General features: G+C 35.6%; 5 protein-coding genes and 1 long non-coding RNA gene across 11 annotated transcripts; 3 read left to right on the top strand and 3 right to left on the bottom strand.

Moving 5' to 3' along the window:
• Positions 1–205: 205 nt before the first annotated feature.
• Positions 206–5,810, bottom strand: LOC103869947 (germinal center kinase 1). 6 transcript variants are annotated; one of them, XM_033292777.1, is made up of 23 exons: positions 5,624–5,805; positions 5,380–5,478; positions 5,264–5,273; positions 5,081–5,210; positions 4,879–4,935; positions 4,595–4,622; positions 4,389–4,511; positions 4,137–4,248; positions 4,025–4,062; positions 3,878–3,931; positions 3,324–3,392; positions 3,112–3,228; positions 2,941–3,009; positions 2,779–2,858; positions 2,453–2,581; positions 2,166–2,388; positions 1,822–1,914; positions 1,564–1,728; positions 1,304–1,434; positions 1,080–1,224; positions 876–1,000; positions 633–788; positions 206–546 (listed from the first exon to the last, which is right to left on the bottom strand). In XM_033292777.1, the coding sequence occupies exons 4-23, from the start codon at positions 5,173–5,175 to the stop codon at positions 516–518; spliced, it is 2,040 nt and encodes a 679-aa protein (XP_033148668.1). In that variant the 5' UTR covers positions 5,176–5,210; positions 5,264–5,273; positions 5,380–5,478; positions 5,624–5,805; the 3' UTR covers positions 206–515. The 6 variants fall into 6 exon arrangements, with proteins under 6 accessions (XP_033148668.1, XP_033148669.1, XP_033148670.1 ...); XM_033292778.1 differs by lacking the exon at positions 5,264–5,273 and having other exon boundaries at positions 5,081–5,223; XM_033292779.1 differs by lacking the exon at positions 5,380–5,478 and having other exon boundaries at positions 5,624–5,789.
• A 358-nt stretch (positions 5,811–6,168) lies between these two features.
• Positions 6,169–11,915, top strand: LOC108871994. Its single transcript, XR_004458596.1, has 2 exons — positions 6,169–7,546; positions 7,672–11,915. It is a non-coding gene; the product is annotated as an uncharacterized LOC108871994 (long non-coding RNA).
• Positions 11,916–13,760: 1,845 nt separating this feature from the next.
• On the top strand, positions 13,761–17,565 carry LOC103869946 (protein RICE SALT SENSITIVE 3). Its single transcript, XM_009148027.2, has 7 exons — positions 13,761–15,265; positions 15,337–15,390; positions 16,131–16,265; positions 16,412–16,517; positions 16,607–16,648; positions 16,736–16,792; positions 16,872–17,565. The coding sequence occupies exons 1-7, from the start codon at positions 15,084–15,086 to the stop codon at positions 17,394–17,396; spliced, it is 1,101 nt and encodes a 366-aa protein (XP_009146275.1). The 5' UTR covers positions 13,761–15,083; the 3' UTR covers positions 17,397–17,565.
• A 226-nt stretch (positions 17,566–17,791) lies between these two features.
• LOC103869945 lies at positions 17,792–19,316 on the bottom strand. Its single transcript, XM_009148026.3, has one exon. The coding sequence runs from the start codon at positions 18,642–18,644 to the stop codon at positions 17,925–17,927; it is 720 nt and encodes a 239-aa protein (XP_009146274.2). The 5' UTR covers positions 18,645–19,316; the 3' UTR covers positions 17,792–17,924.
• A 517-nt stretch (positions 19,317–19,833) lies between these two features.
• On the top strand, positions 19,834–23,557 carry LOC103869944 (probable protein phosphatase 2C 39). Its single transcript, XM_009148025.3, has 6 exons — positions 19,834–20,001; positions 20,300–20,551; positions 20,625–20,901; positions 20,978–21,132; positions 21,211–21,360; positions 23,290–23,557. The coding sequence occupies exons 1-5, from the start codon at positions 19,957–19,959 to the stop codon at positions 21,346–21,348; spliced, it is 867 nt and encodes a 288-aa protein (XP_009146273.1). The 5' UTR covers positions 19,834–19,956; the 3' UTR covers positions 21,349–21,360; positions 23,290–23,557.
• Positions 21,375–23,199, bottom strand: LOC103869942 (squamosa promoter-binding-like protein 5). Its single transcript, XM_009148024.3, has 2 exons — positions 21,929–23,199; positions 21,375–21,853 (listed from the first exon to the last, which is right to left on the bottom strand). Exons 1-2 carry the CDS (start codon positions 22,252–22,254, stop codon positions 21,640–21,642), a joined length of 540 nt encoding a protein of 179 aa, XP_009146272.1. The 5' UTR covers positions 22,255–23,199; the 3' UTR covers positions 21,375–21,639.
• Positions 23,558–23,924: the final 367 nt, after the last annotated feature.

Below are 23,924 nucleotides of genomic sequence, written 5' to 3'. Positions count from 1 at the left end.
TGAAAGATACCAACTGTATTATACTATAGATAGTAACACTCTAAGTTATGCACGTTGTTACACCTGCCTTGAAATTTGCTATTTGTTAGCCTAGTAACTAGTAAGTGTATAATATGATGTCATACTCGTACTAATACATAGTTTTCTATCGATCAATACTGTTTTTTTGTTATAATATTTAACCACTTGCCAACCTAGAAAGCTATTCATAAAAATAAACAATAATATGAAAGCTGTTCTGGAAGTATTAACAACAACAAAGCCAACCCCTCGATTATACACAGCTACGAAGAATGTGCCTCGTCCTCAAAACATGGAAAATAACATTACGAAATCACTAAAACAATAACAAACAGGCAAACCACGAAAAAAAGAAATAAGGAATTTATAAATACATATTTTAAAAACAAATTATGCACATAAATAGCAAAAAGAAAAATCAATTGCATAAATGAGAAAAAATAGAAAAAACACAAACCAATGATTCTATATATGTTGTGTCTCAGGGTGGGAGATTAAAGATCACGAGATGATTGGCTTATCCATCTGCAGAGACAAGCACAAAGAAACCCATATTCAAACTTCAAAAATCATATCTTCATTCGACAATCATCAATATCTATCGAACAAACCTTGAGAGTAAGAATCTGCCGAGTGGGCTAACATTTGTGTTGGAACTAAACTCCTTGTTAGCTGGTTTTCTTTTGTTCTCCGCATCAGCGGGCGCAGTCTTGGAGAAAACACGGACCGCCATGTCCTGCAACTCCTTCACCGAAGCTTCTTTCGAACTGTTATGAGATTAGGAGTCATTAGATCAAGTAACCATGCACATTCAGATGACCAGACATGTGTTTGGTCTTTAAATTTATGTTTACCTTCCCAAAAGTTCAATAAGCTTGGCAACAAAGGCTTCACAAGAACCAGGGGTTTCACGTTCCATTGCCACGAGGGATCTCGACAATGCATGTCCAATGGACCTTTTTGAATCGTCACCAAGAGCCTACCACCACAAACCAGAATACATTGATCTTCTTGAATACTTTTCTTCTTCTGTTATACTAACTAATACCGATGAATACCTCTTTTAGGGACGGAATGAGCAATACTGACAACGATGCAGGCAATGAATCCCATATGGGGTCTTCTTTTTCTTCTTCTTCTTCATCACTCACTTGTTGTGATTTTGGAAGTGCTTTTTGTTTACCAGACTTATCGCCAGAATTTCTGCATAGGTTATAAGCTTCATGTTAGAAATGGCCACGAGAAATGCTGTGACATACATAAGCTATGATCTTAGATGTACCTTGAATAGTCAGAATCTTCTGTCACCTGTTCCCTTCTTCGGTTAACATTCCCATCCTTATTGTTATTCCTCATCCCAAGTCTTTCTCTAGCATTTCCCCTTCTGAAACCTGCGTCAAGTGCTGCCTTTGCCTGAAAGAAGAATTGAAGTTAGCAGCGTAAAGGTACATGTAAACTTATTGCATAAGAACAAAGGCCATAGCTAGTACGATTCAGATAGACAACCCATGGAGAAAATAAGATTAAAGTGATTCAACAAACCTCGGCGAGATTTGCGATGCTATCTTCTGAGGCACTCGAAGTTCTATCTTGATTCCCTAGCCTTGATTTTGGAGTTCGAGGTGACGCATAGTCATCGTGCTGTCCACGGACAACAACAGTTCCACTTGCTGAAGCATCATCCAAAGATGCATACCCGCTGCTAGACTGCAAGGCAGAACCATAATCATTATTACCAGTTGTTGGAATAAACAAAATTTCTGTAGAGGATGTAGCAAAGGGCTGCCAGAGATTTTATACTGCAGAGATTTGTTCACGGAATATTGAAGATGATTGAGAACGTTTCGGGGTTCTTATGACAACAGTTCCAGATCCACTGAGCGATGAATCTTCCTGAATTTAGAAGCACAATTATTGGTAAGAATACATTACTAAGTTAGAGAACAAAAGAAAAGGGTTACGCTGTGGGAGTTCTCCACGTGAAACTTGACTAAGTGCATACTATAAATGGTAACTCAAATGACATGAAACACACATAACATAAATGCTTTAGAAAATAATTTTCCAGGTGCAGTGGTTACAGCAAAGAAATGGTGTAAAAGGAGACGGACTGCATCTGGCACACAAGAGGCAAATGATCTTACCTCGTCGTGGAAGCCGTCTTCATAGTCGTTAACTGTAATACCAGAAGTGGGTGACAACTGACTACCACTAGCTCTTGTTGCTCTTTGCGAAGTCTGAGTCGAAGGAACTTCTTGGCGCCTCTCCCTTGCATGAGGAGGTTTTAGAGCACGAACTGTTCCAATACCCTGAGAGCCCCCAATGCTAAAGTCCCACCCAGCATTTTTGACAGTTTTGCCCAGAAAACTGTATCTACAAGTTAATAAAGATTTTATAAAACAAGAAACCCCAAGGGAAGAATTCATCCAACCTAGATCCAGGTGTTCCTTGGCTTCTCTCATCTCTAGCCACTCTAACAGTACCGGATGATTCAAATGGAGCTTTGGGACCATTCCGAGGAGTCTCTTCATCCTCTTTTACTTGGTACTTTGGTCGCTCTCTTCAAAGAGAAAAAAGGATAAATTAACAGTCGTGCTTATTCTGGATTTTCTTTGGCATATAAAAGATCAAAACAATATACGGGAAAAAAAACATCTAAACATTAATTTTGACATACAATCACACAAGAAAAGTAGCAAAACTAGAGCACAAACCGGAGCTGTTGAAGAGAAAAAAAAAACAGAAAAAGCATCAAACCTTATCCTCTCAAGAAGTTTCGGGCTTTTCTTAGCATTCTTAATAAATCTGTGTTTAATAAGTTCTTTGGCACTCGGTCTCTGAAAGTGTAAGACTTGTATAAGAGATCTTGAAATGCCACTGCTGGAAAAAAAAAAAGAGGCAAAGATAGCTAGCAATTACCTCAGCAGGGACTTTTTTCAAGCATAATGAAACAAACTCCTTCAGTGGACGGGAAAAGTGCTCATCTAACTGCACCGAAAAGAAAGAACGTTAAAAATTATAGGCGACTTCACAAATGGCAGTGATAGTCTTGATTTAACTTTTATCGTGTTTATTAAGAACATGTGTAACCTGAGGAGGATTTTCCCGAGGAATGATAAAAAGCACTCTCATAGGATGAAGGTCAGCTAGGGGAGGTTCTCCTTTTGCCATCTCGATAACTGTTATTCCCAGCGACCATATATCTGCCTAAAAACAATCCCAGCATCAGAAACAATTCAAAATATGCTAAGAAACAAGCACAGAAAAGACATGTCAAGCTAGGAGAAGTGAAGGCACGATACCTTCTCATTGTATCCTTCTGAGTTCTGAATCACTTCTGGTGCCATCCAAAATGGTGTTCCTACAAAAGTCTGCCATTCTTTGATATATTAGCGCAAGCAACCCAGATCAAGAGCGAAAACTCTAAGCCATCAAGAAGTAAAGATAAGATGTTGTACAAACTGACCAGAGAAGCATTTAGTCATTTCCCAGATTTCAGAACATTGCTTTTTTTTTTTTGTCAACCTCAGAACATTGCTTATACCATTAGAATTAATACCAAAACTGAAATGTGCACATGATTCTACTATATGAGGCTCTACATAAGTTACTGGAATGGAAGTTGCAAATAGACTGAATAAATCATTCGATAGAATACTAATCGTTGGAACTAGAAAAGTTAACTCAGTATTAATTAAAACCACACAAAGCAAGCAGCAACATAAACAAAGAGACCAGAAAAAAAAACTATTAACGGCCTTCCTATAGTGGGAATATAAAAGATATATCGCACAACAGGAGATGAGAAAATAAGAAACAAAATTAAGAGAGATCATTGGCATAATAGAGTAAGTACCTTCCTTCTTGATATTGTCCGTGTTAGTTGTGCAGACACACCAAAGTCCGCCACCTGATACAGAGTGAAAAACAAGTTGACGACCCTATTCGTGCAATGTCTCATATGGAAGATTTTACTGTCACAAAAAAAGCTAAAAAGAAAAACCTTAACATCGCCATTCTCGGTCAATAAAATATTAGCAGCTGCAAAGATAGGAAGAAAGTTAGAACACATTTGATCACATAAAACCAGAAGACATGATAAACACAAACAAAACCTTTGATGTCTCTGTGGATCTTTCCCTCACTATGCAGATATTCAACAGCATGAAGCAGATCACGTGTGATACAAGCGATTGATGTTTCATCCAACGGATGACCAGACTGAAGCTGCACAAGAGAGATTTCTTTTGAGGATTATAAGTTGCATCGGGAGGACATAAGAAGAGGACAAGATATCTCCACACAGAACTATATTTCCTAATTCCTAGAATCCTGACTACAATTGGCAAAGAAGTGAGTTGACATACAAGATCAGCAACAGAACCACCGGCCATATATTCCATGATGATCCACAGTTTTGTCTGATGAAGATAAGAACCATAGTATTCGGTAATATACGGGCAACGACATTGTGACAATACCGAAATTTCCTGGGGTCAGAAACAGAAAATGAGCACGAAGATCTTTTATACATAAATGTTAACCACAGAAACTGACGTCAATCAAGAGATACCTTCTGGATATCTTCAATCTCATCTTCTCTGCCAGATATCAAGTAAGAAGGTTAGTAAGGAAAGATCACTGAGCATAGAAAACATACCAAATCTGTTTTTCTTTTGAAAGCAGGAAAAAAATTATTGTCCTTTAAATCTTTGAAAAATTCGTGAACAAGTAACATTCATACAATTATAAAAAGTAATCACCCGCCTTATTAGACACCAAAGATTATAATACCCAAAAGCTTAACTGCATCGATAATAAAAAGAGAGAAAGTAGAAAAATGGAAAATGAACTCACGATTCTTCCAGGTCGATGACTTTAATTGCAACTTCTTTGTTGAGTTCCTTATCAAACCTGGTAAGCATCAGTTCAGTAATCGTTTTTAGAAAGTCTTATAATAGTAAGAGAAGTGGCATTCCAGAAATTCCAATTTCTTCCAGCTGGTGTCAATAATTTGCAAAGAGAAGCTACATAAAGTAAAAGCGTAATAGATACTTACGCTTTATAGACATCACCAAAAGATCCTCTTCCGATTAACTCAACCTGGCTAAATCTGGCTCCAGCTGCCTCTTGTAAACCCGCAACATCGTCCATTTTCTCCACATACAAATGAAACCAACCTCTCCCCCCTCACTGCAAACACTATAATTAAAAACTAAATAGCACAAGTCAGCTACTAAACCCTCCCCTAAAAAGGGACAACCCTACAACTAGTTCCCACTGCATAACACAAACTTCTCCAAGTACCACCAAAAGAAAGCAAACACTTATGTAAACCTGAATATAATCTGAATATACCTTTTACTCAAAGCAAAGAGAAAGATTATTATAAAAGGGTGACATACAAAACCCGCAAGGCTCTGGCCGTTAGGTGATGATATTGGGACCAAGTGACAGCTGACCAAGACAACATTTTGCAATTAATCTAAAAACAATTCGTCACTCTAATAAACTGCGCAATACTGTCACTTAACTTATTCGATCAATGAGATAAAAACGAACAAGATTACATTTATCAAAATTCATGATCGATCCAAATTACCTGATAATTTGACAAAGACAGCCGACGAATACTACGGATCTCTTTTCACCTTTTCGTTTTCGGGAGGAAGCTGTTTCTCCAGAGCAGCAAGAGATCGAGGGAAACTGTTTGTGTTGGCAGAGGAAGCTTCCTTGATTTGATAATGATTTCTCTTTTTTGATTTTTTCCTTCCAGTTTTTTTTTTTTTCCAGAAACCCATTCACATATATTCGACCCATCTCATGCTCCATCCTAGTAACAACCCGGCCCAAATTAAAACGTTAGAAAATCCATTAAAGCCCATTTAACTTCCCGTTAATCATTTAGTCATCCCAGTCTAAATAGTCAGGCCCATGACCCATGTAAAGAGATTTTATTTTTGAATTTTCAGTTTTACAAAAATAATAAAATCCCGAAAACTAAATCGCCAATGTCGATTACAGCTTTGACTCGAACAAAATTAATCTAAAGCTAATTTTAAAATATCCAGTTTTAGCGAAAAAAACATAATACAATACAAATTTTAGAAACTAAAGTGTTTGAAATATTTTACTCGGTTTTGGAAGCAGAATTTTATCACGGTTTCACAAAAATAATCTTTGAAGGAGACAACAAGAAAATGGTTGGACATACTTACCTCAAAGGTTCTGCGGTTTAGTTTATATAATTGGGTGAGAGAAATAAGATGGTGGATGAATAAATTCAAAGATACTGAGCTTAGATGGATATGCATACATGGCAATATGGTTGCAGACAAGCTAGCAAAAGATAATATCCCTGCAGAGAGTTCTTTTCAATCTTATAAATTATGTTCCTAGATTTGTAACTCAATACTTGCATCAAGACTCTGTAAGTTCAGTTGTGCATTAATAATAAGATGGAAGTTACTAAAAAAGTGTTTGAAATATTTTTAGTTAAACTCTATATATCTTTAGCGAAAGAATTATAATACAATACAAATTTTAGAAACTAAAATGTTTGAAATATTTTTATTTTATTTTATTTTAAAACATTTATTTTCAGTTTTGTATATTTTTAGTTAAACTATATATATTTTATATTTTCAAATTTTGTATATACTATTATATGCTGTTTGTATAATTCGAATATATATAATCTAAAGCTTAAAACAATTTCATTTGTAACTCAACACATGAAAGCTATAAAGTTTTTAAAGTAAAAAAAAAAAGAAATAAATTTACTTTAAATAAAATAAAATAAATAGTTCTAAACAAATTTGATAGATTTTTTTCATTTTATTTAGTTATCTAACAATATTAAAAGGAGAATAAGCTCAAAGGAGAGCTATGCCACATAGGATTAAAAAAATCGACCAATTATGAAGCTCTATTATGCCATGTCACTCATTTTGTAGTCGAAATAGAATGTTAACTCTCATATGGGCTGATAATAAAGAAAATTGGCCCATTAATAAAGAGTCCAGCTCTCCATCCAATTTCAATTTCCATCACCGTAGTCTCCGGTTCTTACAGTTCACGGACGACGTTTCCAATCGCTGCAATTAACCGTTTAATTACGACCCATTCGATGTCATTCAATTACATTATTAAAACTTTAATCCTACCTTCATAGCTCACTCGCTCTCATTCTGATTTTTCTCTTCATCTCCCCCAGAGTGCTTTCAGATGTGAGAGATGAAATATAAATATCAAAACTCTTATGCTTACAAAATAAAAATAAAAGTCGCATTCAAGAGGAAGACATAAAGAAGTTCGAGTTTTAGGTCTTTTAGTTCTTTGATTCTTCTATTTTTCTGATTTTTTTTTTATTTTTCCATTCTTTGATTCTTTATTTCAATTAGGTTAAACCCTCGTGTCATTATGTTTATTTCTTTGAGAGGCTTTCAGGTGATTCTAAGATGAGGGATATGCTCTTATATCTTTGAGATCCTCTTCACCTGCTCAAAAATCTCTTCCCCTTCAGGTATAGATCTCCTTGGTCGTTTGTTTTCGTATTTAGTTGTCACTGCTATCACAAAGATTGAAAATATATGTTCTCTCTGTGTGCCATAGATCATTTGATTTGATGTGTAATTTGAAATTGCTCAGACTTTTCTCAGTTTTACACTATTGCGAGGGAATCTCAAGACTCAGCAGATGACTCAAGTGTAAGCTTAATAGTTAATAATATTTTTTTTTTAAAATATTACCCTGTTTGATGTGTGTTTTGCTTCTCTAATCCAGTTATGGTTTTTATGACGATGTTTCAGGAAGTACGAGAATGCACCTGGACCTTTTCGATTATCTTCCCCTCATCAGACGTAACTACACCATTTATCACCTTCTCCCTTTTTTGTGTCCAGGTCCTTAGTTCGGATTGAATTTGAATATGAGTTTTTGATGGGTCTCTCCCTCCTTCCGCTCTCAAGGTTCAAGTGCTAACTTCCAAATTACTATTAGGTTGTTTTCTCAAAGAGCAAAATAATAACTTATTGGTTATCTATTTGGAGTATGTCTAGGTGCAACATGAAGGACCAATTTGTGATTTATGGTCTGGTCCCCTTGATCGATGTGGGTTATTGGTAATGGTTATTATTTGGACCAGACCAATTTCAGTGACAACAATGGACGCAGTCTCATAACAAGAGCACATCAGCTTCTCATGGAAGGATTTAACTGGTGGCATGTCATGTATGCTCATCTCAATTGCTCAAGGCTCTGCCAAAGGCATGATTGGTCAGTCCATCTTATCATAACTGTGGATTGAATCACTGATCTTTCAAAAAATTTATGGTAACAGGAAAAGAATGTGGTGACAGTGTTTTAGTGCACCAAATTATTGCTACCGGTGTGGAAACTAAGCAACGATTGTAGAGATATGAGGAGCAGATTTCCTCCAGTTTGATCCAGCTCCCCAACAAGCCGAGATACCGTTGATCCTATAACCTACACAACGGCAACTGATCAGCATGGAAAAGAGAATCAGGCTGGGTTACTAAACACAACTGAGAGCTTTCCTTTATCTCCATCTGGTATGTTTCTAACATCAATATTCTCCAAGCGAACTAGCATGTCTTTGAAAAAACACAAGACTGAATTATAAACAATAAGAAACCCTGAAGAAACTAACTCAACAACTTCCACCTCTTGAAATTGAATTAGATGCAGGGAATTCTCTTTTGCGGTTGATTCTTTGGCAAAACATTAGAAGCATAAGGCACAGTTGTGTCATGTGCAGGTATATTGCACCGGCTTTCCAGTAACTTCTACCAAATGTTTACTCCCATTGTGCAGTTGTATTAAAAACTAAGTATCGAGGTTGTTACCTTTTCCTCGGTCAGAATCTTTGTAATCATGCTTCTCCAAATTACTACAGTAAGCTACCGGGTGGAGCTGATGTGTGTGCCAAATAAGATCAACATCATAAGTCAGAACGCGCCAAACCATTTAAAAAAATGTACCACAGAACCGTTCTCAGTTTTTTACATATAGAAACATCGTGGATTGTTTCCTTAGTCTCACTTATTTTAAAACAGAACCAAAACTGGAGAAAACAACAAGTGATCAAAGCTCTGAGCTTTATTCAAAATGTCTCAATAAATTTACCATATTGAACTTAAATTGGATTTTTTCCCAAAAATGATAATTTTTTATACAAGAGGAACTTCAGGGTTTGGCTTGGTTAATCTTCTGGTCTTTTTCTTTGCTGAGAAAACATAGACCAGACAGCAAAGAATAAGAACTTATTGGCTTCTTGGGATGATGATGATGATGTGTAGGTCTGCCATTGCCATGAGGAGCACGACAAAGAGATCTAATAACCACAACTCTTTAAACTCTAATTAGTCTTAAAATTAGGCTAAATTGTTTTCACTGCGAGAAAAAGAAACCACAAGAAACAGAGCAGGGGAAAAAGGAAGTATAGTAATAGAGAAACTAGATTTTACCGTGAACTGAACCAGCATTCATGAGTAAAGCGTTATTTCTTTTGTGTTTTGTTGTCTGACTTGGGTTGCCTAAATGAACTTCAGTGACAACCTGAATATTTTGCGTTGTACCTGCAAGAGTAGGAGGGAAAAAGATTCAGGTATTCATTTCATGTATACAAACAAGGATTTCATCAAATACGAGAAAACACAAAAATGATTAATTTAATTACATTGGAAGTGCATAACACAAAGGAAACGCGTCGTTACATCTAAATGTAGTTCCCTTTGTTAAATCAGTGTCTCATTAAAGATTATATGTTCATATACTATACTTTTTTTGGGAGCAAATTGCACTATACTTTTAGAATAAGAAATATAAATAACTTGAAGCCTTTTTCAAAAAGAAAAACGAAAGAAATAACCATTAAAAATAATCTTAGTGACATGTTCGTTGGATGATGTGCAAAAGAAATTTACATCCAAAAACTGTTTAGAAAACCAAACAATAATAAAAAATCTGCACGTAGAAGGTAGTTAAAGTAATTTTCACGAGGTTTTGGTTTAAATAATAATGAAAATTATATACAATATATTGTAAGTAAAGTGTTAAAAAAGTGTTAAAATAATTTTTGATGTAATATTATTGCCAATAATGTAATCTACAGTATGTTTCTTTCAATATTTCATTTTTGCATTCCCATAATTTATTTTTTCGTTTTATAATTTTTTTTATAAAATACATAACATATGTATTATACATTCAAATACATAATTGGCAGTTTTAAAGTTAAAATACATTCATATAATTATAAAGTAATACAATCGAAGCTACCTTTGTAATAGTTAAATCTAGGTAGCAATGAGCTCCAACAAACTGGTTAGGGTGTGGCTTTACGTGGTCTAGAAACCACTAAAGCTCACACTGGGTGATTTTAAAATTTGTTTTTTTTTAATTATTATTGGAGACTATATATAACATGACGATGAGGAAGCTGAATAAAAATAAATAAATCTTAGTTACCATCTAAATATAGATATGTTATCTTCTTATCTAGATGTTTACGTAAAACATATGTTAAATTAAGAATTAATCTTTGTTTTAGTTTAAATCATTAAATTCTCTTTTTAGTTTTTATTGGCTTACGTCTTCAAAACAAAATACAAACAAACCTGTGAGCATAATTTTTTGGTTTAATTTAACTGATTGATTAGGTTCATCAGTTTCACAAAAAGTATGGTCATGCAATATTGGTTTGATATACACAACAAAACTATGTTATTAGCTTAACCAAATAAACTAAAAATAATTCTAGCTAGATTATTACAATAAAAATTAGTTAAACCAAAATTTTGGTTTACTATAGATACCAAAATTCTCTTACAGTCAGTGCCAAAAACAATTCTCTTACAGTTAATGAAAATGAAGTTCTAATGAATTAATTACTCAATGATTCACAAATATGCTAATATTTATATGGGATGAACTAGCAACTTCTTTCAAATAATTATCAAAGCAACAACCAAAAAAATTATAAATGTAAAAAATATTTCATTAACCATGTAAGTTATATATAAAAACTAATCAAAAGAATAAAAAAAGTTATTGTTCGTCTCAACATCATTCAAAATATTTTACATCAACTTCATAAACATTATTCAAAGCTTCAAAGAAAAAATTAAAACTAAATAGAAAACAAAAAAACATCAAACTACATTATTCGTGTTTACGGTGTTAGACGTGTTATTCTTTCTTATTTCAAAAATTATGAACCTACTTTATACTAACAAAAACTTTGTGATGAAAAAGTAAAAAATTCAAAGTCATAGTAAAAATTCAGAAAAATTAAAATAATGTACAAATATTCAGTTAAAATTGGTAAAAATATAATTATAAATATTTTTAGAAAATAAATACAAATAACAAATGTCTCCTATTAATTACAAATATAAAAACAATAAATTTAAATATATTATCCGCGCGTAGCGCGGTCACAATTCTAGTTTATATAAATTGAACATAAATAGAAAATATTTATCGATTTAGTGTATATTAATTTATCAAATATTATTTCTTGAGTGTTATATCTACTTTATTAAAACAGAAGTACAAAATAGAAATACCCCTTAGTTTTACTACTTATTTACATTAGAATGCCATTGAGGTATTTATTGAACCTATATTTAAGCATGCTTGTCTTTTCCTAATTTAAATCATAGATTTAAGCATTTAATATCTTTCCAAAATTTAAATAATAGATTTCATTTATCAAATCATAACCAAAATAAATTTCCTAATATATTTCGTATTAACATACTCAATATTTTTAATATTTATAAGTAATAAATAATAAAATAAAAAATCACACATCATAATCAATTTATATAACATATAAATAAAATATAAAATAGTTTATTCATATATTAGTATAATGCTTTCATAATATAAGTCCAATTAGTTATAAATATTGGATTTGTTTATATGATACATTGTGATATAATAGACGATTAAAATCACAAAATATAATTATTCAAAGTAATAAATAAAATTGTTATGTTTAAAAATGTTATATTAACAGTTATGTAATATATTTTAATTTACATATATATATTATACCATTAGTACAAAGAAAAAATTTAAAGTGAAAGCAAATATTTATACGGTCACGGGTCAAGCTCTAGAAATAAATAACAACAGTAAGATTATTTTTCTTTAACAAATTTCTTTTAATTGAAATTATAGTTCCAAATAAGTTTATATATTTTATGTATTTATAAATTTATTTTTTTTGTCTTTAAGGAAGCTTAGATTTTGAAATTGAAAAAAATATGACCGCCTCTATATTATTTTAATTACGAAATTTAAAATTTATATCAGAATATTTTATTAAACTTTTAATTTTTATTTTTATTAGAACTATAAAGATTAATTTTCAATATGAATTTATGTTTTAATATTACAAATACGTCATTTAATATAAACAAAAAAAAACTAAAAACATAAAATAAATACCCGCCCGGTCGGGCGGGTCAAGGTCTAGTATATAATTAAAAATGAATGCAAACTCTTAATAATTAACTAATACGAAATCATTAAATAATATATTAATTAGATTTTTAATAGATTAAAGTGTAATACTATTTTTGTGTAATACTATTCGATTATGTATATGTGCTTTTGAATGATATAACATAAATTAGTCAGATAGTTTTCGCCTAACATATTCCTTTGCGTCATTTACTTTTTATAATTCATTAAAACATAACTTAAAAAAGAGTTGAGCAGAGAAAACTTCATCCCTTAAAATTTGTTTTTTAAATGACCAATCTTTTTTTTTTTTTTTTTTCCGTCTACTAGAATTTTGATTAACGGGCCTAAACCCCAAGTCCAAACATACAAACAGCCATGAAAGACGGCCCAAAAGAAAACAATACAATTCCGGGCCCAAGGCCCAAACCAAGAAAACCCTAGGAAACGCGAGGCTTCGCCGCCGCACGGACAACCGCTACGACTCCGACGTCGCCCTCGCTTCGAAACAACACCGGGTAATCAACCGTCGATTCACCCGGATCCACCAGAACTCACTGACTTCACACCATCACCACCGCAAACGTCTTCAACTCAAGTGAACCCAAAGGCGGAGAGAATCAATCGACTGTTCGAGATCTCATCCGACGCCATTCATCACAATCACCGAGAGGAAAGCTTCACGCGAACCATCACCGTTAACCATGGTCGAGCTTCGAACGTCCTCAGACGTCGTCGCCACCAATCCAAACCAAAACCAAATCGTAAAAACTAAAAGGAAAAAACAAGACTAACCTTAAAACGGAACTAGGGAAACAACAGACGGCGAGGCAAGGCAAAGAACGCTTTCACCCCCCGTGAACTAGACCGACGAGGACAGAGCTGACGAAGCCTCCACCTCACGGGGACAGGAACCGGCGTCGACGAAGCTAGGAGAGCCTCCGCCTCCCGGAGGCAAAACCAAAAGGCCGAACAGAGGGCTTCACCGCGCCTTCCTCAAAACCACCGCGCCCTTACGCCAGAAACAGAAACGCCACATGCGGCCTTTTTCCAGAGCTCAGGCAAGGCGGAGGAGAGAGGGGACGATAGCAAAGCGAAATCGACGGCTGAACCGGTAGCTTGAGGGGCTCCGGCGACGGCACGCGCGCTCACGCGCCGGCCGTCCGCCGGACCCAAAAAGGAGATCTGGTTTCTCTCTCTACTTCTGAATACTAGTTATTTAAAATGTTGTTTTTTCTAAAAAAATCTTTGTTTAGAAAAAGACCAATCTTTGTTGACAAAAAAAAAGACCAATCTTTGTTGACAAAAAAAAGAGACCAATCTTTCTTATTTTTCAACGCCATAAAGTATTTTAATCACCGCTCATCGATCTATCATTTGACAAATTCACTAAATTCATTCTTAGCAAGAAAATGGGTCGCACAAAAAGAGAGAGATAGTAAAGAACAAGGCCGGTCAATGCGGAGCAAAGACTCGTCAGATGTTCAGACTGATGCAAACCAGACCAACTCTCTGTTTTGAGTTTCCTATTTTTTAGTTTCAATCAATCACTCAGCATCTCACGCGTCATCACCGGGTGTGTAGGTTTCACGCACTTCGGTTTTTCCTTTTTTTTTGTCTTTGTTGTCTATATGCGATTATGCGTACACTGCACACGCTTCATGAACAAACCAAACGCAAGTCATTATTGATGACAAAACCATTCTAGGTCTTCTTACACATGAGCACGTGCGCACGTGACTCTTAAATCTCTTCTTCCTATATATTCTCTTTGTCGTGCCTTCGCCCTTAATCTGCGTGCGTGTCATACATATGAGTAAAATGAATATTGGTCCTAAATCAAATCCCAAGTTTGACGACAGCTAAAATAAAAGATTTACTCTTCAGGCTTTGAAAAGAACCAAAATGTACTTTTGATAGTTTTAAAATCGTTGAATAGTTGTTTATTTTTTAAAAAAATTGAAAACTGATCAGTATCACTGTATTTATATACACAACATTTTATAATTTTTAGCGAGCAAAAATGTTGTGTGGTTGCAAGTTTAATCATAACAGCAACAGATTATCCACTCCAAAAACCATATGATTATTTCTCTTTCAAAAAAGCAAGATTAATTAATAATATTAATCAGCTGTTGATAATTGGATTCCATTAAAGGAAATATAAAGCGGATTAAAATGATTTCATTATGAATATATTTCACGTATCTTTGACTTTCTTGGCCTAAGAGATAAAAACTTTTTCATGCAAAGAAACTTTAACCTTGAGTTCAATTGGTTATCAATATTTAATCATATATTATTTTGTTGTAAACTATACCAAACCCCAAAAAATTCGTATCTTGTTGCCACAAGATTAAAGATTATACTAACAAAGTGGTCAGAACTAAAATAACACAATATCATGTTGGTTTTGGAAATCAGATAAATAGTTTAATTTAAAATTAGAACATAAAAGAGTATCCATGGTCTGAAGCTTGAGCAAAAGTAAGAAAGAAGAACAAAAAGTTCAGTGAAAGGAGAAACATAACACATACATAATAATACACATCGACATATTTATATAGATGGTGGGCTCGGAACCTCATCACCATCATCATCAACAACATCATCAAAACCATCAGCAACAGCAGCAGCAACAAAGGAGCAAAGAAGCTTTGGGGATGGTGGCTCTACACGAAGCCCTAAGAACCGTTTGTCTCAACACCGACTGGACTTATTCTGTCTTCTGGTCCATCCGCCCCCGTCCGTACGTATCTCTCTACCTGCTTCTCACTTTTTCCTCTTCTCTCTCTCTAACGATGTCGTTTTGGCCCTCAGGAGAGTTCGAGGCGGTGGCAACGGCTGCAAGGTCGGCGACGACAATGGAAGCTTGTAAGTTACACTTGTTATTAGTTTTATTTACATTAGTCAATGGTCAAGACTTATCTTACTTTAGTTTTAGTCTTTTTGAAGCATGACAAAAATTAGGTCAACTTTTCCACTTGTGGTTTATCGTATTTAGTCGCCAGAAGCTCTCTTCAAAACCTATTATCCGACAAGAAACTAGATAAGACCATCATTAATATAGGCTCGAGTTAAAAAAACATCCAAAAGTTGCTGCATCAAGATTTAATGCAGACATGATAACATAGTTATGTTTACCAAAAACACAGTTATGTTTTGCGACTGTATTATGTTGGCTACCTTTTCTTAAGTTTTTTTTCTTTTTGGTATGAGCCTTCTCTTGCTTTTTAGATACGATCTCTTAAACTAGAAAAAAAAAAGAGATTGATCTGCAGAAAAGACATCATCTGTAGGTTATATAAAACGAGGACGATATTGTCTAATACCATAGTTTCTCTCAATTTTCAAAAAAATCGTTAGGCGGTAATAATAATTAGATTATTGGAAATTATTGATTAGGCGGATGTCTATTGTACCGATCTTGTAAACGCATCGATAAACCCGATTAAGAAAAATCGTTTTTAGACCCAATTTGCCGCATAAGCGCACCTAAACCGATTTTGAAAACACTAGTTTCTCTAAACGAATTAAATACACGACTAATATGATCAGTACATGTACATGTACATGCTTGATGTATATTGAAGTATTGATATGTGGGGTTGCAGGATGCTGATGTGGGAAGATGGATACTGCAGAGGAAGAGGAGGATCAGGAGATTGCTATGGAGAGATGGAAGGAGAAGATCCAGTTCGTAAATCTTTCAGCAAAATGTCAATCCAGTTATATAATTATGGCGAAGGGTGGGTATTTGGTAGGTCCTTAATTACATTATTGGCTGTGTGAATGTACAAAACGCTTGACCTTATCACAGCAAATTTACCAAATGTAGAAACTATTTATCTTCCCTTTTGTCCGGGTTCCCTATATCATATTTGTTGGCTAACAGGTTAATGGGGAAGGTTGCTTCTGATAAATGCCACAAATGGGTTTTCAAGGAACAAACCGAATCAGAATCTAATGCCTCCAGTTACTGGCAAAGCTCCTTTGATGCTGTAAGTAAATGAGTGAACATTTATGTATGATTAAGACTTGAATATGTAGATTTGTAACCCTAGAGATATCCATCTCTAAAAATATGCAGATTCCTTCAGAGTGGAATGATCAGTTTGAATCTGGTATTCAGGTAAGATAAAGTAATAATCGTATAGTGTTGTTATTTGGTTTCTTGTTTCCCAAGTAATCTTTTTGATGTTTCTGATTGCACATTCAGACCATAGCTGTTATTCAAGCTGGACATGGCCTTCTACAACTCGGTTCTTGCAAGATTGTAAGTAATTCACAGTAAATTAACGTTCTTACTTGAGATCTTTCGGTTATGTTCTCTAAACCGGCCGAATTTTACTCAGATACCTGAAGATCTGCACTTTGTACTTCGGATGAGGCATACTTTTGAATCACTCGGTTACCAATCCGGTTTTTACCTCTCTCAGCTCTTCTCCTCAAACCGCAGCCCTTCGTCTTCAAACACATCCCTCATGGGCTCGAACCACCCTATACTTCCTCCGCAGACTCAACAACTGCAACCCTCTCAGCTTCCTCTCTACAACTGGAGTGGTTCGAGCCAACGACCAATGATGGCACAATCCTCTTTGCCTGCCTACCAGCCTCACATGCCTTTCCCTGTGATGCCGCATGCAAACAAAGAACCAGACTCCGACGTGAAATGGCCCACAGGGCTATCTTTCTTCAATGCATTGACTAACAACGTCAACGCTAAGCTTCTGTTTGATTCGGAGGGTTTAGGTGACAAACCAGAGCATCAGAGCCACCAGGACCAGAGCCAGGAACAGAGCAACGCTGAGAGTCATGCGAATCCGAGTGAGTTCTTGAGCCTTGATAGTCACCACCGAAACATGAGTTACTTGGAGTAATGATATTTTCGTGTATGGCTCTCGTATGGAACTTAGTTTGCTTCTTTCATATGTTTTTGTTTGTTGTTTTGATGGTTTTGTACTTGTGTTGAACATAGTTGTTTACTCTCTCCGTTTTCAAACAATCTACTCTTTTATTTAGTTATTTTTCAGCAGTTTTACATTTTTATTTCTTAAAAGCTTTCTTGACCATTTTAAATGGTAACAATTTCAATTTCTAAAATAATTTCAATTTTGTTGAAAGATGGTAAAATTAGTTTGAAAATTACACTTATTACAAAAATATTGGTTTTGTAATCTAAGAGGTTGTTTAGATGATTGATGATGTGTACGTAAGTTTAGATTACAAAGACCTATAAGATAGATTGTAGTTTTGTTTTTAAATCATATAATTAGTGTTAAATCAAACCAAAATATTAGACACACAATCTTGAAAAACCACAATCCCAATATATAGACTTTAATTCTGAACATTCAATATACTTTGCTTCCCATGAACACGTTATAATTTCACAAGTCTTTTTCATGCTATCCCTCCAATGCATGGCACTCTCTACAAGCAAAAATCGCCGCCATTAAAATCCTTCTCCACCACTTCATCACCCTACTCCCTCTTCTCTCTTCCGCCTTCTTCCTAATCCTCGCCGCCTTCTTCTTCTTCCGGCCACCGACTCTTATCCCTCCACTTCTTTTCACCGGTGCAGGAGTTATATACTGCCACCGCTGTGATGAATACGACCTGTATAGAGACGCTTTCACCATATTCGTCGTATTTACGGTTTCGCCGTATATACTAGTCGTAGGCTTCAAATCCAAAGGCCTGTGGTTTATGGTACTGATGTTGTTACCGTTGAAACTGCTCGTTCTGGGAGAGTAATTAGAAGTTGAACTGCTATTACTACTACTACCGAAACTACTCCGGCTGTTCGTGCTAGTGCTCCGGGAGATGTGTTCGCTGGTTGTACGTGAGATTGACCACCTGGTGTTATTGTTCGGTGCTGGAAAAACGTGTGGCAAGAGACGGCCGTTGAAGAAGAGGTGGTCGGCGGGAGAATTTTCCGAGTCTTGTGATGGAGATGATGGAGTCAAAGATCCGAACTCAAACTCCGGCGGCTTCTCGCTGGAGTTTATCATGGCTCTCCCGTGATTCTCCGTTATGGTGTGTGTATGATGTATGTGGTCGTGTGCTTGTTTAAATAGAGGGGAAGACCCACGTGGCAAAAGGGGTGCATGTAGTGTGAGAATCATATGATATTGCCAGGTCAGCGTTTGAATACAAGTAGCAAAGTCAAGGGATGGTGTTTGTAATGATCTTGTCTAGGTCTGTCGACCACATCACGGATAAATTAAAGCCTGAACGCTATATTTTAAGTTTTCATCGATGCTAGATTTGAAGTGTCCAACCACGTTAATTACCGACAAAAAAGTAACGATCAACATTTCCATTTGTTTATGTATCAGTTTATTTACTAAAGTTATTAACTATACGTCGTATAATTGTTTTTAATTGATAACTTTATAACTTATAAGCTCACTCACATGTTTTAGGGAGCGGACACAAGTCTCCCAAAGACACGCTTGGGGTTAAAGCAAAAGCAATAGTGGCTTTGTGCAACCTTATGAAATTAACTCATTATCATCAAACTATTAGCGTAAAGAAAAGAAAAGAAAAGATTCTCTGTTGGTAACATAACAAGATAAACCATTTAAAAATTGCAGAGATTAATAAGTTATCCGATAGGATTTAAAGACAAGAAGAAGAAACTAAAAGAACACATATAAACGACAAAGAGCTCGCACTGTGGCTTTTGTCTCCCATTAGCCAATTATTTAGTCTTCTCTTTACTCCTTTAAAGACACCATGGCCTAATTAAAGAACAGTACCTGTCATCATTAATCTCAGTGCTAATCATATTTTATGGAATCTATACTCACTAGTGATTATTCTCTTATATTTAAAACTATAGGCTATATTTTATTGATATAAATGTGAAAGTAAAGCCCATTCTAACATTGGGCTTTTATCAGCCCATTTAGAGATATTTTTCTGCCGTTGATGTATTAAAGAAAGAAGGAAAAGTAATACGTGGCGCGAAGACGTCAATAATAGCCGCAAACAAAGCGGCGAAGAAAGCCGACATGCAACTGCAACAAAAAACAGCTATCGTGTCATCTTCTCAACAGCTCTTAAGACCATCTCCAATGGTTCACTCTATTTTTTACTCTAAAATAGAGTGACTCTATAATAGAGTTGTGATATATTCCAATGGTACTGTATTTTAGAGTGAAAAATAGAGTGATGAACAAACAAAAAACAACTTACTCTATATATAGAGTAAACCCATTTTTTACTCTATTATAGAGTGGAAATAGAGTACCATTGGAGCATTTTTACTCTAAACTCTATTTTAAAGTGAAAAATAGAGTGGGGTTGGAGATGTCCTAACTCTTTCACCCTTTTATCTCTCTCTCTTACGCTCGCAAAACAAGATAGTTTCGCCTGTTCTTTGCACATTACATTATTACATATAATATAAAATCGTGTTTCCATATTCGAGCCATGGCCGGTAAGGAAATTTTCCACAAGATGAAGGAATCCGTCAAGGTATTGTTTCATTTTTTTTCTCTTTCATGTCACTTCGAGATTTCGATAAATATTAGCCATTATATATATTTGAGTAGATACTTCTTCTTGGATCATGTCACATGATGGTTTTGGTATAGAACGTACCATGTAACACTATCCGTTATATAGATAGGCTTGTTGGAAGGAATCTATTTTGGTCTACATGACGTCGAGGTCGAGTTAGGTTCTTGATCCCCTTACGACACTATAAGTGATAGCAGTAGAAACAATATGTCTGTACTAATATATGAAACGTCGCCTCTGTTATTACCTATAGGAGAAAGTTGGGCTTGGTGCATCTGATTCTGCAGATTCAGGGAAAGGCAAGAGCAAGATGTCGAAGCAGATCACGCATGGTTTCCACTTGGTCAAAGGGAAAGCCTTCCACGAGATGGAAGATTACGTTGTTGCCAAATTCAAAGAAGTTGACGACAACGAGCTTGGCCTTTTCGCTATCTTCGATGCCCACCTTAGCCACGAGATCCCTGACTACTTGTGCTCCCATTTGTTTGACAACATTTTGAATGAGGTAACGCATTGAGAGTTTACTCTTAAGTCTCGTTTCAAAATGGACTTATGTTCTTGTTTTTTTAACGAGGTAGCCAAATTTCTGGCAAGAACCAGAGAAAGCGATCAAGAAAGCTTATTATATAACGGACACGACGATTCTAGACAAGGCATCTGACTTGGGGAAAGGCGGTTCCACTGCTGTGACTGCGATATTAATCAATTGCCAGAAGCTGGTGGTTGCTAACGTTGGCGACTCTCGTGCTGTTCTTAGCAAAGGTGGTGTTGCCAAGCCACTCTCAGTTGATCACGAGCCTAACATGGAGAAGGATGATATAGAGAACAGAGGAGGATTCGTTTCAAACTTCCCTGGTATCTAATTCATATACTATTTATGTTAAGTATGTTATGATCTTCATGTTGATCATGTGTATGCTTGTGTTTTCAGGGGACGTTCCTAGAGTTGATGGTCAACTGGCTGTGGCAAGGGCCTTTGGTGATAAGAGTTTGAAGATGCATTTGAGTTCAGAACCATACGTTACTGTGGAGATCATTGACGACGATGCGGAGTTTCTTATCCTAGCAAGTGATGGGCTTTGGAAGGTTTTAGTTTTATCATAATCAACTCTCAACACTCAACACTTGTTTGGTTTTTGCTTGTTATTCAAAAAAATCTTATAGGTCATGTCGAACCAAGAAGCGGTTGATTCGATTAAGGGAATAAAAGATGCAAAATCTGCAGCAAAGCACCTCTCAGAGGAAGCTGTTGCAAGAAAAAGCTCAGATGATATCTCAGTGGTTGTCGTTAAATTTCAGTGAGCTCGGTTTAAGGTTAGTCATAAAAGAACACATCATAATCATTTATTGAAGCATATAAGACGACTACTAAACATAATTAGACAATACAAGAGTATGATAAGGTCTTATACATTTGTGGATAGGCATCCTTTACATGATTACATAAAGGTTACTAGAGTTTTGTAGTTATATAGAGGTGTAGGAGATAATACCACATGGTTAGATGCCATTATTTGGATAACAAGAGAACGTAGACATAGAACATAAGTAGATGACAGAAGAGAGAGAGCGGTTGGGTGAGTTGATATTGTTTTATCTGATCTGTGGTCGCTTGAATGGTGAGTTAGTCATAGGAAGTTTCATGTCTATCCTGTTTCTTTCTTGAGTCTGTGTCAAGCTAACCCCTCTCCGGCCTGACCCTTCTCCGTAACTGTCACCGGATATCTTCCTCCTCCTCTCATTGTGTCCAGCTAAGCGCCTCCTGCAACTTCTTTTAGTTTCATCAAACTCTGCTAGCTCATGGAACCTGCACAAACCCACCGACCCCTAAACAATCAATTTAAAAGAGATTTCTTCTATATTTGAAGGGAAAAATGGTTACCTGCTGCATTGTTGACAAAAACGTTGCTTGACTCCAGCAACAGTTGCAGAAGAGGCCTTTGCATGAACCTCACAGACTTTGTGTCTGCGGTAATACTGCTTGGCCTCACTTAAGTTAGCAGTGCACCTATCGACCAGGCACAGCCGCAAGGGAACACGTTCTGTGTTAGGACCTCTAGCTCTCTCCATCACTCTCTTCCTTTTGTCTTCATCTCCAGTATCATCCTCCTCTCCATCCATGCTATTCTCCGTTTCTTCTTCAGCAAGGCTGGTGGCTATAGCCTTGTCTTTCAAGTAACCCCAGCGTTGTGATCTCTGACCCTCCATTTCTGGTAAAGCTAGGTGGTGGTGAAACTATGGTATAGAGTCTATAGACTAAGCAGTGTGGATGTATGGGCTTGGGGTTTAGAATGAATGTGTGTGTTGAAGTGTTTAAAAAGAGGAAGAAAAGACGAGAGATGGACCACTGTGTCCTTATATGCTTCCCTGGTGGAATAAGTACTTGATTACAGTGATGTGCTTACTTCCTTCCCCAAAGAAAGAAATAGAGAGTTAAAAGGGCTGGAAATGTTGTTATCACTGGTGCATAGGCCTTGTGTGGTTTTCGTTTGCTCTGAATAAATGAATAGTTGGTACAAAGCTATCTCTATTGTACTTCGCTTCTTTTATTTGACTTTTTTTTAAATTCGAATCCTTATTCAAAATGGGGACCCTTTTTCTTGTAAGATAACATTGATGTCCTGCTGCTAATGAAGGATGATACCTTATTGACCAGAACATATAGTACATAGAAGAGCTGGAAATCATAAGCAGACAAAAGATCCTAATAAATGGTGACATACTTCGTGGATGTAGACTATTGGATTAATCTGCTTGCAACCATCTAGACAAGGCATTTAAGGTTAGCTTAGGACTAGAGGAAAATTGGTTTTGCTCAGGTTAAACATGTATCTGTCTTATATCTTTCTGTTACATGCTGGTTTGTGTTAACTTGCCTTGTCTGTGGTATTTGATTTTGGCAGCATGAATATTATGTGTGTTCTGGACCATAGCATATGAATGTATTTAGTTGATGCTTGCACACTTTTTATTTCTTTCGAGTGTTAGGCATTTATCGTTATTACCTACAAAGATTCTATATTGTGGGAGTGTAAATAAGTGATGTCAGTTTAGATAGGAGGTCAATGCAAACGACACTTGGAACTTGGAACAATTCTTGATAGAGAACTGTGATGTTTAAGGTTTAAAGTTTAGCTGCTCAAAAGAGATTTTCTTCACATAATTATTTGATCATAAAAGTGACAAAATCCTTTTTATTTTTTTTTCCTTACCTTACCTTGTTTTGTTTTTTTACCTCTGCAGATTCCATTGATCATTAGTCTTACTGGTCACTGAAACAAGTAAAGAGTATTTGGGTTTGGACCAGCTAAAGAATCAAAACATGAAACAAAGCATGGGCGTTTCCTCCTCTGTAAAATGCAATCATCACCACTTTTATTTACTCTTTCTTTTTTCTTTTGCAAACTGTGTGACTTCTCTGTCTGTTTCTTTGTGGGAATAAAAATCAACAGTTGAGGCTTTCTATGCTTCTCTTTGTATTGTAACTTTTTATTTACTATGCATTACATCAGTGTACGAAACAGAAATAGTTAAAAAGAGGAGTGGGTAGTGAAAGAGACAAGACATAAAAGGTTTCACATGCTAAACTGTACTCATGTCTTGAATCTATCATCTGTGACTTAAAGCTTTTGGGAGTTTGCAAAGTTGCACATAACAAAATAGATTTTTGTCCCTTTTCTTTCTCACATCTCTCTTTTGTTTTCTCCTCCTCTTCAAAAATAAACATGTTTTAGCACACACTCAAAGAATATGATTATATAGGTGAACTATATAGTTTTGGCTAACGTTTTGTAAGCTATTTTGTGAGCGAGAAGTGATTCTTTTGAAATGTTTGGCAGAACAAAGTGAGCAAAGGGTCGAATATGATAAGTTAATGC

The sequence above is a fragment of the Brassica rapa genome, chromosome A05, assembly GCF_000309985.2.
Source record: "Brassica rapa cultivar Chiifu-401-42 chromosome A05, CAAS_Brap_v3.01, whole genome shotgun sequence".
Classification (NCBI taxonomy): Eukaryota; Viridiplantae; Streptophyta; class Magnoliopsida; order Brassicales; family Brassicaceae; genus Brassica; species Brassica rapa.
Note: the sequence above shows the minus strand (reverse complement) of the source record. Positions and strands in the feature narration are given on the sequence as shown.

Excerpts from the sequence above, each read along its gene's own strand:
- LOC103869947 (XM_009148029.3), bottom strand. The coding sequence starts at position 5,175 with ATGGACGATGTTGCGGGTTTACAAGAGGCAGCTGGAGCCAGATTTAGC. Across the intron at positions 4,623-4,878 it reads GTCATCGACCTGGAAGAATC|AGAAGATGAGATTGAAGATA; the intron begins GTGAGTTCATTT and ends GATATCTGGCAG. Across the intron at positions 3,393-3,877 it reads GGACAATATCAAGAAGGAAG|ACTTTTGTAGGAACACCATT; the intron begins GTACTTACTCTA and ends AAAGAATGGCAG.
- LOC103869946 (XM_009148027.2), top strand. The coding sequence starts at position 15,084 with ATGGTGGGCTCGGAACCTCATCACCATCATCATCAACAACATCATCAA. Across the intron at positions 16,266-16,411 it reads TTATATAATTATGGCGAAGG|GTTAATGGGGAAGGTTGCTT; the intron begins GTGGGTATTTGG and ends GTTGGCTAACAG. Across the intron at positions 16,518-16,606 it reads GGCAAAGCTCCTTTGATGCT|ATTCCTTCAGAGTGGAATGA; the intron begins GTAAGTAAATGA and ends AAAAATATGCAG.
- LOC103869945 (XM_009148026.3), bottom strand. The coding sequence starts at position 18,644 with ATGATTCTCACACTACATGCACCCCTTTTGCCACGTGGGTCTTCCCCT.
- LOC103869944 (XM_009148025.3), top strand. The coding sequence starts at position 19,957 with ATGGCCGGTAAGGAAATTTTCCACAAGATGAAGGAATCCGTCAAG. Across the intron at positions 20,552-20,624 it reads TTGACAACATTTTGAATGAG|CCAAATTTCTGGCAAGAACC; the intron begins GTAACGCATTGA and ends TTAACGAGGTAG. Across the intron at positions 21,133-21,210 it reads CAAGTGATGGGCTTTGGAAG|GTCATGTCGAACCAAGAAGC; the intron begins GTTTTAGTTTTA and ends AAAATCTTATAG.
- LOC103869942 (XM_009148024.3), bottom strand. The coding sequence starts at position 22,254 with ATGGAGGGTCAGAGATCACAACGCTGGGGTTACTTGAAAGACAAGGCT. Across the intron at positions 21,854-21,928 it reads TTTTGTCAACAATGCAGCAG|GTTCCATGAGCTAGCAGAGT; the intron begins GTAACCATTTTT and ends GGGTTTGTGCAG.